At 48.5% G+C, this 15770-nt stretch overlaps 1 protein-coding gene across 3 annotated transcripts in view; it reads left to right on the top strand.

Moving 5' to 3' along the window:
• Positions 1–1072: 1072 nt before the first annotated feature.
• The window catches only part of dtx1 (deltex 1, E3 ubiquitin ligase), a 32427-nt gene continuing 17729 nt past the window's right edge, over positions 1073–15770 (top strand). Inside the window, exons 1-3 of one of the 3 annotated variants that reach the window (XM_047048092.1) lie at positions 1271–1757; positions 1872–1972; positions 2557–3196. In XM_047048092.1, coding sequence (XP_046904048.1) covers positions 2938–3196 — 259 coding nt within the window. In that variant the 5' untranslated portion in view covers positions 1271–1757; positions 1872–1972; positions 2557–2937. The other 2 variants (XM_047048095.1, XM_047048094.1) reach the window with 2 other exon arrangements.

Here is a 15770-nt window from a genome sequence, read left to right as displayed (position 1 = left end):
TAATAGACAGATGTGAAGGCCACAAGTAGCCTATAGCCTAATCCTTTTGTTCGTTTTGTTTTTAAACGTTTAAGACAATTGACTACCACATGCCCTGAATGTTCGCATTTAGCAATTCTGTTTTCACAATACTGCCCAGGACGTTTTTTTAAGTAGTTTGAGGCTGTTGATGAATGGATGCGTGCTGCCCTCTTCTGGTAGCATTTCCAACATCATGACATCACTAGCCATCGCGTGCCCTCTTGCACTTGAGCGGTTCGCGGGGCGCTCAAGCGTATATAGGCTATGATAGACTCACAGTAAGACAGCCTATAATGCTATCTGTTAGCACAAGTTGTGGTCAAAGTCTGTCTTTATTAAATGATCCAGCTTGGACATACTAGCCACCTGAGTGAGGACGAGCTGAGTTTGTGAACTTCAAATATGTGTGTTTTACATTGGCAGTCCCGTTAATACCAGTATGTTTACTGTTCCTAAAATGTGGTAAATGTGCATCCTTTTGCCATGCACAGGTGTTGTGCCCGCAGATGCCACCCCCACCTTGAAAAGCACCCCCTCACATTTCGTGGCCAGGCCCAACACAGACCCGCCCTTAAATGCACCCCCTCTCTGTTTTGTATATCCCAGCATCAAATGATTCTTACTGTACACTGAGGGGACTAGTATGAGTACGTTTCAGGCATGTAACACTTTCCTAGGCAGAGTTAGCAGGGGGTGAAGTCAAGTTCATTTACATCAAATGAAAAAGAAGGCCTGTCCTGAAATGCAAGAACAAGAAATCTAAGAACAAGAATATTGGTTCACCTTCACTATATGTTTTGAATGACGAGTTTTAAGGATTTTGTGTTAAGAACAACACCAGAATAACATAAATAACCAACGTTATTCTCTTTTCTTCTCTTAACAAAAAATTACAATGCAAGACAGCTGTCTCCCCTCCATTTAAGTGCGATATCGAGACGAAATATTTCACTTTTTGATTCGAGTGTGTGTGCGTGCTGCCGCGAGGAGGTGCTTTTCAGGGCAGGGGTGCATCTGGGGGCACAACACCGGCATATAAACCTACTCCCTTAAAAAGCGCTCTGATGACAACTTAAGACGCCATGGGCACCCTGGACTCATGGCCGTATACATGTATTTAATTAACTTTGCTTCACAGTGTAGCATTAGTTCTAATCAAGTGGCTGATTTAACATTGCCCACAGTATCGTCTACCTTCTGTTGTCTATTTGGAATGGGTCCCCGACCCGGTCTCTCTTTAAGGTAGTCAACTCTACTCACTATTCTCATTTTCTGTCGCGACGTTCTAGTTGCCTGCGTCTGTAGCCAATAAGGGAACGGTTAAGATTATCACGTTCAGCGAGACAGGTGTCCATGAACCTTTGTGCGTAATTTTGGACCAGTTTTACGGTTACATCGGTTATTTATAATATGAGCGCATGAAAGTAAGACATGTTCTAAAGGGAAAATAATAAAGCCTAGCCTACCTCAAGGTGGCCCTGCAGTTCACACGTTCGGGAAATTATAATTGGGGCATGCAATTGACTGTTTATACATAGCAGAGTTCGGATAAACCGAGGCACGGAAGTAGCCCATAACAACCTTTTCTTGGACAAAGAGCGGAGGATTGTCTTAATTTTTAGGATACCATCTCCATATCATTTATTCTTCATGTAAGGAGCTGTAGAGTCGAAGAAGATTTCTGTCACGAAGATTTGCAGATATAAGATATAATTTCATCTGTTTCTCCCACTGCGGTGAGTGAACATTTGGACGAACGCTTGCATTATTTGCGCCTTGTTTTTATTGCACGGCAAGTTCGGGGACATATGCTACCTTTACCTGACAGCTTCTGACATCGCAACCCACAGGTCTGTATGACGAACAACACCAAGGAATCAATGCAAGGTTGGCTGGTCTAGAACAATAACCTCCGTGTCCATATCGCGCCGCAGAGCGTAAAATCTATCTGGTAAATACATTTTATTTGCTGTTCGCACCATTTTATGGGTTCGTATATGCGAATTAATTATAGGCTACTAGCATAAACAGTATTTAACAGGTATGGGTATCGCGGAATGTATCTGTTTTTATGTGTAACGTACTGTATAGTTGCCTGTACGTCTTCATCCTTTAGAATCATGGTCAACGCAATTAACGCATTTGTTGGATAACCGTATTATAACAAATGTGTTATTTTTGTTGTTCGATGAACTAAAACCCTAGATTATGGTCAAGAATAACCCGTCATGAGTTGTTAAACGGGGGGTTGTTGAAGCCAGGCTATCTTAGATCTCAAGATGTCGTTGTAAATGTTCATATTTTGTGCAGATAATTCTTCAGCAAGGTTTTTGGCCTTGGCCGTTGAAACTATTGGCTGGTCTCATCTCTTAACACTTGGACATTTACGCACATATACAATAGACTGGTTTCTTAGACTTATCCATTAGATTAAAGCATTGTTTGTATTGATGGCTCCTCTCACTTGTGTTTAATGGTCGTGATATATTTTTTTATTATTTCAAACTCAAATGACTGTACTTTTGTCTTACTCAGAGTATCTCGTATTTGGTGAGCATTCTACAGAAGTCGGAGCCTGGCTCCCATAGAAGCTTCCCACTGCAAAGCTCATCATCTGCCACTTCAAACACCACAAGCCACAAGAGGGACGATCCTGCCTTTGGCATTTCAGAAGACGCTGATCAAAGACAGAGAAACTGTGCTCCAGGAAGAGGGGGAGGACCAAGTCGGACGACCCAGATGACTCCTGTTTCCCCAAAGTCCACATGACCGACGAGCACATGAGCGACTGCTGACACGTCGTTTTCTTCTCTCTCTCGACGATGTTTCGGCCACTTTGTTGACCCCTTCGCGTAGTCGTGGTCCTCTGGCACAGCACTTGCGACAGCTAAGACCAGCAGGCACCACTGAGGGCAGATGGCTCGTCCAGGTTCTGGGGTGCTGGTGTCGGTCAACGGGCTCGGGTACCCCCCTCAGAACCTGGCCAGAGTGGTGGTCTGGGAGTGGCTGAACGAACATGGACGCTGGAGGCCGTACAGCGCGGCTGTGTGCCATCACATTGAGAACGTGCTGAAGGGGGACGCCAGGGGGACGGTGGTGCTGGGACAGGTGGACGCCCAACTCGCCCCGTACCTCATCGACCTGCAGTCCATGCACCAGTTCAGACAGGACACAGGTAAGAACGCCTGCATGTCAACAGTGGTTTAGAGGGAACTGGAAAAGTAGGTATAGCCTAACTGTCATACTTTTTTTTTAAGTTAGAGGGGAATGAGAGGTGAGTATACTATGACAAAAGAAGAAGATAGATTCCCTTCACCTCTGTGCAGTCTGAATTGAAATATCCAAAATGTGCAACTCTATCTACACTGTGTGGATTATTTTCAATTATACATTTTGATGGATCTGTAAGGGAATGGAAATTCATTCAGGTTGAATTGTGGTTGGATCTTACCTGTTCTTTGCCAACTACTGTGCAAGACTGAGGTAGCTGTACTGGGATGAAGTGAGGTTGGGAACCCTGATGAGCCACAAGTTGAAGTGGGCGTCACTCCCCTAACAGAAGACAAAGCACTCAAGGGAATATCAGTGGTTACGGATGACAAAGATGAGTTTGGGCCATCTAAATCATTCAGTAGTCTTTAACGCCGCAGCAGTGATGTCATGACCTTGCCAAAGGTCGCAGGCACTGAGGCACCTGTGCATTTATCAAGTCAGCATGCCCTGTACTCATCAATTCATACTGTACTCGCCCCAGGTTGATTCAATTACATGAATAAAATAGCACTGTAAGGATTGTTGCGATTGGAAGCACAATATTTTTTTCTCATTGTGCCTCTCCACCACGACACTGCCATATCCAGCTTTGTGGAGAGGACTCAATCAATCTTTCATGTGGAGTAAAATGGCAGCAGAATGGCATTCCCCAGCCTAGTTAATAGAGACTATGCAAAGCACTTGGTGTGGATGCCTGGTTGATATTCTGTGTGTTAAAGATGAAAGGTCACAATCAATAAGACATAAGGCTTTTGTTTTCCCAGTTGGTCTTTCAGCTTGAGAAAATCTATCACGGTCATCTGCTTGCTTGTTTAGAGTTGCGTTGCACTGCTGAGAGAGGCATGTTTCGGAGAAGAAAGACATATTGTCGTGTCACCAGCTAATCCAGACTCTTCTCCACGAGTTTAAACTCCTCTTATCTACTCTCCCTGTCCCAGTTTCTAGGGCAGAAGATGTGGGTTGCTGGAGTTTCATTTATTCCAAATATCATTGCGTCATATTCAACTACCATCCATCTAGGCAGGGATCAGCTGCAGTATTTTCATGTTATTGTTTTTATTTTCCAAGCTGCATATCTGTTGACATTTCTGCCAGATGTCCCTGACCTACCCTGAGGGTTGTGTTCGGCCACATCAGCTGGACCAGTGGTGGTGTCCTGCTAATGCTGATGCTGCTGGGAATCTCACGACTCAAGCGGATCACCATGTTTGGAGAGAGACAGCTTATCTTACTGAGCTGTTTTTGCCAGCATGTGTGCTTGCTTTAATCAAATCAACTCTCATTCACCATTAGAGGCGCCCTGGCTGAAAGTAATTGTTTTGAAACGAATTGATGGGCTTTTGGCAATTGACTATATTTTCGCTCTGTACGGCCAGCTCTTTAAGGCGACAATATTCTAGCTGGTGTGAATGTGTCTGAAGCAGTTTGTCCCTGTAACCATCACTCTGTGTGACGCTTACAGAGGAGCCCAGGGTGATTTGTGCCGTCCCTGTCGCCTCTCCCTGACAGAGGAGGACAGAGAACCGCACATGTGTCTGGCTCTGCCGGCTGTGACATGAGCCAGCCAGCAGTTTGTCAGCCATTACCATGGCACCACGGCGTGGGCCCAACGTTTATGGCTCCTCCTTGTGCCGTTCCCTGTGTTTCCCTCCCCCTCAGTTGGGATAAAACTGTCACGACGAGGGCCTGAAGAACGGCCCCCAGACACCCACTGTCCCTGCCTCCTCTTCCTCCTCTTCCTCCTCCTACTTCACTGCCAGCCCTGTCCCCAAACACAGACAGGCCCCCAGCAACCCCACTACTATCAGCCCGTTTTCTGTCCTGCAACGAGGCCTAATCACAGGCATTGGGTGATGTGGTGTTGAAATACAAGGGATATCGATGCATGTGCGATTTGCATGGAAGGCATCCGCTCTGTTTGCCGTTCCTTTCAATACATCCGTGTGCAGTGGATGTTGGATGACTTCTATAGGACAGTCAGATGGGGGGGAAAACCGCAATCAATCGACTTGGTGCTTGGCCACCGTCCCCCCGTCCCCCCCCCCCCCTCGTTGGGGGAAACCCGACGGAACTACACGCCAGCGGTCTCCTCGTCTGAAGCATGTGTATTGGCCGGACGCCAGGAGAAGCGGAGCTGTCGGAGTGTGATTGGTGGAGAGCTCTTTCTCTGGGGTGTGTTTGCGTCCTCTGCCTGCCGTCTCTCTGGGCCCAGGCCTAGTCTTCAGTGGCTTAGGCGGGGCACCCAGGGGTGGGATCCCGAGCCAAACAGAGCGGGCCCGAGCTGCCTAATGAGGCAGCAGCTCTATTTTAACATCTCTCTTCCCTCTAATCAGGGGATGGTGACGGCAGGACGAACCACAGCCCGACTCGCGGGGCCTCTAAGATACCCCCAGATATGCGCTTGTTCACCACACATAACAGGGTAACAGAGATCTGGCCACAGCTGGTGTTAGAAGAGGCCAGATCCAGTTCAAATATGTGGTAAGGTGTTCAAAATGGGATTGAATTCATTGCTGTGTGTGTGTGGGTGTGTGTGTGGGTGTGTGTGGAGACTTGGAGGGATGGCTAGTGTAGAAGGATATCTAGTGAAAGGCTGGGAATAGGTTGGATCCTGGCCAGAGTGGATCGATCCATTTTCTCTCCCCAGAGGGGTGTTTGAACCTCTAAACACTGCTGCGGACTGATCCCCTTTCACTCCACCCACTCCCACAGCTTAAAACTACGGCTTATCGGTCATATCTATCCAATCTCAACACCCTGTGATAGGTGAGTCTGATGGCTCTTGCCCTGTGATAGGCCAGTGTGATGGCTCTCACCCTGTGATAGGCCAGTCTGAAGACTTAACAGTCTATGATAGGCCAGTCTGATGGCTCTCACCCTATCCTTTGTTACCTTAACCCTGGGTTTTCCACTGGTCTCTTCCATGCCTGATCATGGAGATTCAGCACAGAGAATCTAAATAGCAATAAAACTGTAACATTCAAAACATGACACCAAGAATATGTGTTAAACCAATCATGGGGAAAAAATTATTATTGAACTGTAATCCATTAACCAGTTAATGACTGATGTTGATATGTTTTGCAACCACAATCTTTTACGGTGTTATTCTTTGCTGTTATGAAAACAGTGATGGCTCTCTCTCTCTCCTTATTCTGTGAGATTAACAGTCCCCTGTGGATTGTTCCATGGCCTGATAGAGATTATCTGTGTAGTCACACACAGCTCTATCAGTCGGCCCTTGGCTACAGTTGCTATGGCCTGCCTCGAGTGTTGTTTTTCCTTCTCTGTTTGTTTTGGTTCTGCAGGCGTGAGAACCCCCTCTCCTCTGACCCGCTTTCCCTACGGTCACATGGCCCTCGTTGACTAATTAGGGGGCCAAAGCGTTGCCGGTGGTTGGAAAAGCCTGAGAGGAAAAAATAGACCCGTCGTTGCGTCAGTGAAGGCAGCGACTGTGGTGTGGGTTTACTGGAGATGCTGACGGTAGCTAGCTGAGCGTGTGTGGTGTGCAGGTGTCGGGGGAAGAGGCTGTGAGGGGGTTTCAACGCTAGCGTGTGTCTAAAGTATGTGGCTAGGGGGATGTTTTTTAGCAGTGTGTGTGCGTGTGTGGGAGGAAGAGCAGAGAAAGGGTTCCCACCATGTACGTGTTACAGGTCTGGTACATGTATGAGCTGGCCCCAGAGGTGTGAATGTGGACGCTTTCAAATCCAAAGGAGAAGAGCAAAGCTATTTCTACTGGTGAAAACAGAAGTGTGTATTTTACAGTGGGACCTGTGTATCCCTTATATGAGTTGTCATAGTAACCTTTCCAAACAGCACGTTGTACACTGAAGAGAAAAGAAAGGCCCAAAAACGGATGCTTTTCAAACGCTTGTTCGTTCATTGTTGCCGTTCTCAAAACACATTTAGCTCCTGGACCACAACTGCTCTTTTAGGTACGTGTTGGATTGACAGTGAATTCCAACCTATATGTAGATAGGTAGACAGAGTATGTCCTTCACAACACAAGTAGGACGTTGAATTACACAACGGGGTTATATTGAGCTGCAGTAAGGTAGCTCATTCTAGATTAGATAAGGCTGCATGAAGATCGAAGATCCACAGAGAATAAGACTAGACCGACAGCCGTCATTTAACTGTCATCACTCTTACCACTGATGTCATTCTGTAGTTCACGGCTTACCGCGTCAACAGCTTTAAGTTTGCTCTTTTTAGTGATTGAAACCCCTGGTTATTTCAGCTGGAGAGGAAGGGATGTGGCTGGCAGAGGAAGGAGGGACGAAAGACGGAGAGAAAATGAGAGGTTGAGTGTTTACCTGATGTATAGTGACAGTGAGGTGGAGGGAAGGCATAAACACCGAAGCACAGCGAGGGAATTGAGCTGTGCACAGAGCAGGTGTAATTCTCCTGGCTTGCCACCACCCCTCTCTCTTTCTCTCTCTCTCTCTCTTTGTCTCTCTCTCGCTCTCTCTCTCTGACTCTCTCTCTCTCTCTCTCGCTCTCTCTCTCGCTCTCTCTCTCGCTCTCTCTCTCTTTAAATTCCAACATGCCACGGACCTAGAAATTGCAGAATAAGTTATTTTGCAATGTCAGGATAGCATTGTTATTATTCCATTTGGACTGAAAAATATATGCATGTAAATGCACTAGCCTGCTTATCCTCATAAGCCTGTTCCATCTTCAATGATATGTGGACGGTTGCAGGTATGAGATAAGGTTCTTTACAGCCTGTCTCCTTCTGCAGAGAGGGGTACCATTGCTCTTTGTCCAGTCTCGGATCTCCTCCAGTCCCCAAGGGAACTGTCCATGTTTGTAGTTCCCTCTGCCAGGAAACTGACCCTGTCCATATTTGTAGTTCTCTGGGATGGATGGGGCCTTAGTGCCTACTGTGTGTGAGCCTAGACCTCTATGGAGCCAGTGTCTGACACCTGAACACATGTTCAGCGTGTGGTGGGCAGGGAGGGCGGGGCCTCATGCATCATCAGGCACTAACGGCTTCTCTCTGTCGCCTTTCAACCTCTAATCCCGTGAGTCATCACTCTCAACTTCTACAGAGGTTATCTGTCTATGTCATCGAGCCGATGGGTCTCAGAGGCAGTGTCCAGTGCTCTCTCATCAGAGTCAGTGTGGGAAGTCACTCAGATCATAGTCATCCTCCCCCTGTCTTCTGTGACAATACTAGGAATCCCACTCCCTTCATCTCAAACTCTCAATCCAGGTCGAGGACTTTTCAGAAAATGATTACAATTAACTTTAAAAAAAAAAATAATAAATGGTTCTTTTATATGTTAACTTTATGCCTACCATTATGTCATGAGATAGGTCATAATTCTTTATAATTAATGATGATGTTGAAGACAGGCAGACTGGGGTAAGATGGTGGCAGTAGTGTCCGCCTGTAGGTTTCGTTCTCCAAGCTTGACTTAGTTTTCGCATCATTTGTCTATTAAATGTGTTAAAACTGCTCTGAGATCAGGTTTCCATTGAATTATTCTAGAAACTATCCTCACTCCTTAACCTTTTCCCATTCGTCACCAGAAGAAGCATTAGTTCTATCACAGTGACCATCAAGGTTTAAATTACTAATTGAACTGGTAGCAGTAAGGGGTTGTACTAATTTCTGTGTCTAAGAGATTTATGATGAAAGAGCAACCCATGGTTTTTAATGTACTCAGATAATAAAACCTTGCCTGCGGATATGCATGTGTGACTGACATGTTAATGGGGGTGTGTAAGAGGACCAGACCACCGCAATATGGCAACAGCACACAGTCTCCCATTCACCAGATTTATGGGGCCAAATATGTTCGTTGTCAAAACGTCATTGACGTTTGTTTGAACGGTGCTGTCAGGAAACATGATTGATGAAAAGGACAATCAATTAAGAACGCTAACAGATGTCCAATGAATCCAGCTGTGAGCCGAGAACTGCTGACGCTGCACTGTCTCAGCCGAAAGAGTCCACTGAAGCCTTTGGGAACGAACCATTTCTTAGTTAGTTTGTCATAGCACGAGGGAAGAGGGACGTCTATCTGTCTATTCTGACGGGGTGTGTTTTTATCGGAAGAATCTGTAACGCGCACGAGAGAGCATTGTTTCGTCTGAGAGAAGAATTTTGATCGAAGCTCTCGCTGTGCTTTAGCCGCGAGCTTCCGCACGGCTCACTTTGCAAGGCGAGGAAGAGCTGCCTTTATCACTCGCAGTGCAGATCACAGGACTTTTGTTTTGGTTGGGGTCTTTTCTCAAATACAAGGCGCTCTTTAATCACACTTCACTGTGCTTCACAAAGGAGAAAGCAGCCGAGTCTCTCTCTCTCTCTCTTTGTCTGTCTCTCTCTCTCTCATTAGGGGTTCTGAAACTCACACGCACCCACATTGACGTATTTGTGGAAGTGAGAAAAACGTCCATCGACACAGTTCATTAGCCTTTTGTTTAAATTGGTCTAGTTTTATAGTCTAAGTACATTATTGATTTGCTATTTCGTTTTTGCATCTTAAGGTTGCAGTGTCCCTTAGTTAACAGTGTTCTTGTGGGTTTTTTGGGTGCAGACTGTGTGGTTCCCTGTGGAGGAAGGCCGGGGGCCCAGGGCTGCTTGTGTGTGAATCCTCAGTCCAAGCAGTCAAATGCTGTCCTGGAGACTAATGAAAACAAGAGGGGGAATTACTGCGACAACCCCCGAGATCCACCTCATGTCTGGCTGATAACTCTGGGGTTCACTCCCCCCCCCCCCCCACACACACACATTCACAGACTACAATCACTTATTTTGATTGTTTCCAGCATGGCCACTCTGCGGAATATCAATGTGAATCTCTGGCGTTCTATACCCCCCCCCCCCCCCCACACACACACACACACACACACCCATGCCCCCCCCCCCACACACACACACATGCCCCCCACCCCCCCTCCCCTGCTCTCCTTCTTCCTCACCTTCGTCACCTGTAAGTGCTTCTAAATCGCAGTTCTGGTCTAACTCCAAGTCCTGTGACTGGCACACAAGCATCCTGCCGCAGCCTGTGAGGTGAATAATATTCGCCAGGTGCTCTTGGCAGGGCTTCCTCCCCCCCCCCCCCGCGCTGTCGACGCTCGTGCGCAGTGCACACCTTCACCTTCCAGACGTCTCATTAATAATGACAGCCCACGCTCTCTCCCCTGGGCTTTCTTACTACCGGCTCAAGGTGAATTTTCATTGACTTGGAAACGGCCGTATTCATTTATTCCGATCTCCGTCCCTCGCCCGACGGGCTTCCAGTCAGTCCGACATCTGTCTAGTCTACGTGAGAAGGTGTCGGAGGAGACGCAGCAAAGTGATTTTTCCTGTGCAACATGCTTTGTGCTTTGACGTTTTGGGGCTGCAGATGGTTTCCCGGCGAATATGAAAGCCTGAGCAGACGACGTATCAGTAACAGCATGTTCTCTCTCCCGCCCCTGTCTTGTTACGTCTGTTCCCATCTCATCTGAACAAGCGAACGATGAGGTCGCTCTGATCACAGTGGAAATTGTGGACTACAAAACGCAATACTGAACAGTTGTTTTTTTCACACGATGAATTCTTTCCGTTTTTCTTCCACAGTGGTTGAGCATGCCTGTTCCTGAACAGTTGAAACACTGCACAATAGAATGCTTCTGGCCGGGACACATTATACTGCAATGAGTATGAGTCTATCTCAGGGGTTCCACCAATCTCAGTAGTCTCTCATGGTACCAGGAATTCATATTTCCTCAGCTTGCCAGTCATCCTATCCCCTTTACTCTTTACCACCCTGGTACACAGGCTGAGCTTGTTGGTTCCTTTTTGTTTTGTCAAATGGGTTTACCAAAGGGCTGTGACCCAATCTCTGGGCAATGCGGTTACACTTTTTGAGCCCTTGATGAAGCCCTCTAGGCTTGTGGTCGGGGCTAAAGTTTCGACAGAGCCTTTGAAAACTCCTACGGAAACTTTGAAACAGGGTCACAACCCTGATTTAGAGCCCGAACGTGACATTTAGTCTTAACAAGCACACACTGGTTCTCAGCAGGCTTCTCCTAGTGTGCTTTGCCAAGCAGGCTGTCCTTCCCTCTGTGGCTGGACGTTATTGATCAGATACGGTGGATGTCGAGGGTTTCGACGGTGCTCCACTTGATGTGTCCTGCCTACATGTAACTGTCAGTGTTTCCTGTAACCCAGCTCCAGTGACGTGATTATCCCTCAAGCCTCCATGGCTTTCTGCTGATGTGGCGTAACGTTTTAAACAGGCGTGCAACCCTTTTCTTCACAGCCTGGTGTCTGACATGAAAGATAGGTCTTGTCACACATATAAATAATGCTCTAGGCATGCGGGGGGGGGGGGGGGGCGGCCGAGCGCCTGTCACTCTCTCCGGCAGCGAGTGAAGGCAGGAGAGACGTCGCCTGCTCACGTGCAAGGTCACCTGTCAGACAGGCCTGGGATCCACAGCGCTGTGCCGTGCTTCCAGATGGCACCAGCAGACACCTGCTCCCCCCCCCCCCCCCCCCCCCCCCCCACCTCTGTACCAGAGAGAGAGCCTGCTAACAAGGGGGCCTGGCTGCTTCCTTGTCCCCCACCTCGGTGACAGCTCTGGCCGGTGACATTCGGAGGACACAGTGGCACCTTGCAAAAAAAGTATCTATAAAAACCAAACCAAGCTTGTTTCAAGTTGACATCACTTACCTTGCGACTTTATTTAAGTAAACGACTGGCAGCCAAATGAAGCATAAGCATCATTTTAAGGATAAGCATGCTCATAACTAATATTTTTGCACTGTAATGTGATAGGGCGTCTTTGCAGTGTCCGTGTATGTGAGGGAGGAGGGAGGAGGGAGGGAGGGAGGGAGGGAGGGAGGGAGGGAGGGAGGAGGAGGGAGGGACGGACGGACGGACGGACGGACGGACGGACGGAGGGAGGGAGGGAGGGAGGGAGGGAGGGAGGGAGGGACGGACGGACGGAGGGAGGGAGGGAGGGAGGGAGGGAGGGAGGGAGGGTGGGAGGGAGGGAGGGACGGACGGAGGGAGGGAGGGTGGGAGGGAGGGAGGGAGGGAGGGAGGGACGGACGGACGGAGGGAGGGAGGGAGGGAGGGAGGGAGGGAGGGAGGGAGGGAGGGAGGGAGGGAGGGAGGGAGGGAGGGAGGGAGGGAGGGAGGGAGGAAGGAGGGAGGGAGGCCGTCTGCCCCGCCCTGCTGTCTCCTGCCAACGAGCCTCCTCATAGACCTCCTCCTGGTGTGAAGTGGATGTGAGGGAGAGGGGATGACACACACACACACACACAGACAGACACACAGGCGAGCGCCGAGGAGCTGTCGAGGAGGTGGCAGAGAGCCGATGTGTTTGAGGCCATCGGGCAGCTCGTTCCTGCGTCTGGCAGGAGAGCTCGACGGCACAGGAACCTCACGCGTTTGGAAATCTGTTTTCGACGGCTTTTGTTCCCAACCGCCGTCGCTGCAAACTGTGCATGATGACTGGCTAGGCTCCCGGGGGGGGGAGGAGGAGGGGGTGGAGTTGTGTGTGTGTGTGTGGAGTGGGGGGGGGGGTCACAGTCATCCTCTCTTCCCAGGTTGGTAGCAGGACTGAGTCAGTACAGCGGGGGATAATTTGCTGCAGTGTTCACTTCGTAAGCTCGCTTGGCTGCGAGTGAGACATCTTCCCTTTATTCTGCTCTGGCAAAGCTCCTCTTCTCATCAGAAACCCTCCCCCCCCCCACCAGCAGCTCCTGCAGCTCTGTCCCAACCACCTGTACCCTCTCCTCCTTTCTTCCTCCTGCACGCTGCCTTGAGAAAGAAGGATTTCTAGGTTGCTCGTCAATGCTCCTGCCTAAACTTCCTGTGTTATATAAAGCACTGCACGCTAGATGGGCTTTGGTGAAGGGATGTGAGGATTGAACCGAACTGGAGAGGGAGAGGAATGTTTATTTCCTAATGATGTCAGGGGTGTATTTTGACAAGACTGGTGTGTCATCGTGATCAAGGTCTCGGATCTCAGTCTCGTATCCTAGCCTCCTACTATACTGTAGAACTGACCTCATGACTCAGAACCTATGTACACAAGCATCTTTGGTATTACTCATGAAAGTTTCCATCGCGAGTGCTGATGCATCAACATCGATTTTTTTGTTTGTTGTACTTTACCCCACCATCAGTAGATCTTTCTGACAATGTTTTCCTCCCATGATTCCGTTGTTTCGGTATTTCCATCTCCGCCATTCGTCTTTCAGCATGCTATTATAGGAGCGTTGGGTTGATTGTATGTGAAGGCCCTCTTTTTATGGGATGAAACAGAAAGTTCCTTTCTAGCTGTGCCGCGGGCTTTATGGAAAACTTCAAACACACTTCAATTACTTTGTCGCTTCACACTGTAGCATTCAATTGAATATTTATTGTTAAACTTACAACAGCACTGCATATGCTGCAGATGCCATATTCACAAAGAGAATACTGTACTTTCAGTACAGGATAGGATCTTACAAATACATTGTTTCAAACTGATATTCAGGCTCTCGGCATGAAAACGGAATCATATTCTAAAACATGTCTTGGGCCTACATGCCTCTATTGATTTATCTATCACCTATGATCTATAAAATGTTGCACAGTGCATCCAGCATACTGTACAGACATCATTAGCAGGGCCTGAACTAACAAGGTTTCTGTCATATACTACATTAACAAGTAATACCTAGTTGCACAATCTTATGCTGACAAAATGTCCTTATGCTGGTCATTTGAAATGAATATAGAGTATACACAGTATACCCATGGATGTCTTAAACAAGATGCATTGTAAATCCTGAACGACCATTACCGCTTTGTTTACAGTTATCCAATTAACGATGCGAGCTGATTCATATTTCACCCGTTGCTTTGTCTTTGGTGAGAGCTGTTATATTTCCCCCCGGCCAGCCTGCTCCCACAGCCAGACTAGACCTACTTTACCGAGCTTTAAACAGCAGGCAGGCAGGACTGAGTAGGCGGCTTATGGACCTGTGACTGCCCTTTTCTCACTCTGTATTTAAAACGAAATCACGGCGCTAGGTTTTAATAAGCATTGCGTTGCCCTCCGGGGAAATTGGAGACGCTTGTCAATTACCAAGATACACAACGAGGCTCCCATCAGACGCCTGTCCTCTGCCTGCTAGCACCAGGGTCTGGAGCCTGGGACACAGTCTGGAGCACCAGGGTCTGGAGCCTGGGACACAGTCTGGAGCACCAGGGTCTGGAGCCTGGGACACAGTCTGGAGCACCAGGGTCTGGAGCCTGGGACACAGTCTGGAGCACCAGGGTCTGGAGCCTGGGACACAGTCTGGAGCACCAGGGTCTGGAGCCTGGGACACAGTCTGGAACACCCAGGGTCTGGAGCCTGGGAGGCAGTCTGGAGCACCAGGGTCTGGAGCCTGGGACACAGTCTGGAACACCCAGGGTCTGGAGCCTGGGAGGCAGTCTGGAGCACCGAGGGTCCTGCGGCCAGCCGGCATCCCCTTCTGTGTCAGGAGAGGGGTCTGAGATCAGCCTGCAGACCAGTGAGTGACAGATGGGAACATTTGAAAAATGTGTTCGTTAGACGGCGTTCGGGCGAAGCCGGTGGGGAGTGTGTGTGTGTGTGTGTGTGGGGGGGGGGGGTAATGGAAGACTGGCGTCAGCAGCAGCAATGAGAGAGTGGAGGAAAAGACAGCAGCAGCCTGCCCTGTTGGCACTCTGCTCTGGGAGAGTGGTAGTGGGAAAACACACACACACACATATACAGTCACGCACACTTACCCACCATAACACACATACACACACACACATACTGGGGGCTTCCATGACAACGCATCCTACCTCTGCGTTACTGTGACAACAAAGCCTGGACATCATGCATTTTTCAGGGGTTTTCATCCCAGTCAGTTTTATGAGGTGCCATATCGGTGTTCTGTTAGCAGCAGGACAGAACATTCTGTCAGGGGTTCTGGAGAACATTCCATCGTGGCAACTCACACACCGGAGGGGAGTATGCATCAATACCGTAACAAAAACACAGGAGGATTTACCAGCATCCATGTCAAGTGAAAGGAGTTTCATTTACTGTAAGCATCACCATCACCATACAGAGATATTTCCTCCACTGTGTCAGTGCTGTTGGCTCTGACTAATGTCAGCTAGATGTGCACTCAAGAGTTATGCTTCTGTGATGATTTATCCCAACAGTAGGTTACGCAACGGCCATTTTTGGTTGGGATCAGTAAACCCATACGCCTGAGAGATGAGTAGTACCAGAATAGCAGTAGACAGGCTCAGCTGCACTAGGACATAAGTTCAAGTCATATCTGTGTTCTATGATGTGGATCTGCTTTGCCTTCACTTGGGAGGGCCTTTTATTGTCCGCATGGCTTTCAGGCTGGACGCCGTAGCCCCTCCTCCTTTGGAGAAGTGAATCCAGAGACGACAACCGAAAGACACGCTCACCCTGAACTCACCTCAACATGTGTGACACGGGGTCTAGGCTCT

The sequence above is a fragment of the Hypomesus transpacificus genome, chromosome 24 (genome assembly GCF_021917145.1).
Source record: "Hypomesus transpacificus isolate Combined female chromosome 24, fHypTra1, whole genome shotgun sequence".
In the NCBI taxonomy this organism is placed as follows: Eukaryota; Metazoa; Chordata; class Actinopteri; order Osmeriformes; family Osmeridae; genus Hypomesus; species Hypomesus transpacificus.
The sequence above is the reverse complement of the archived record's forward strand: the minus strand, read 5'-3'. Positions and strand labels throughout refer to the sequence as shown.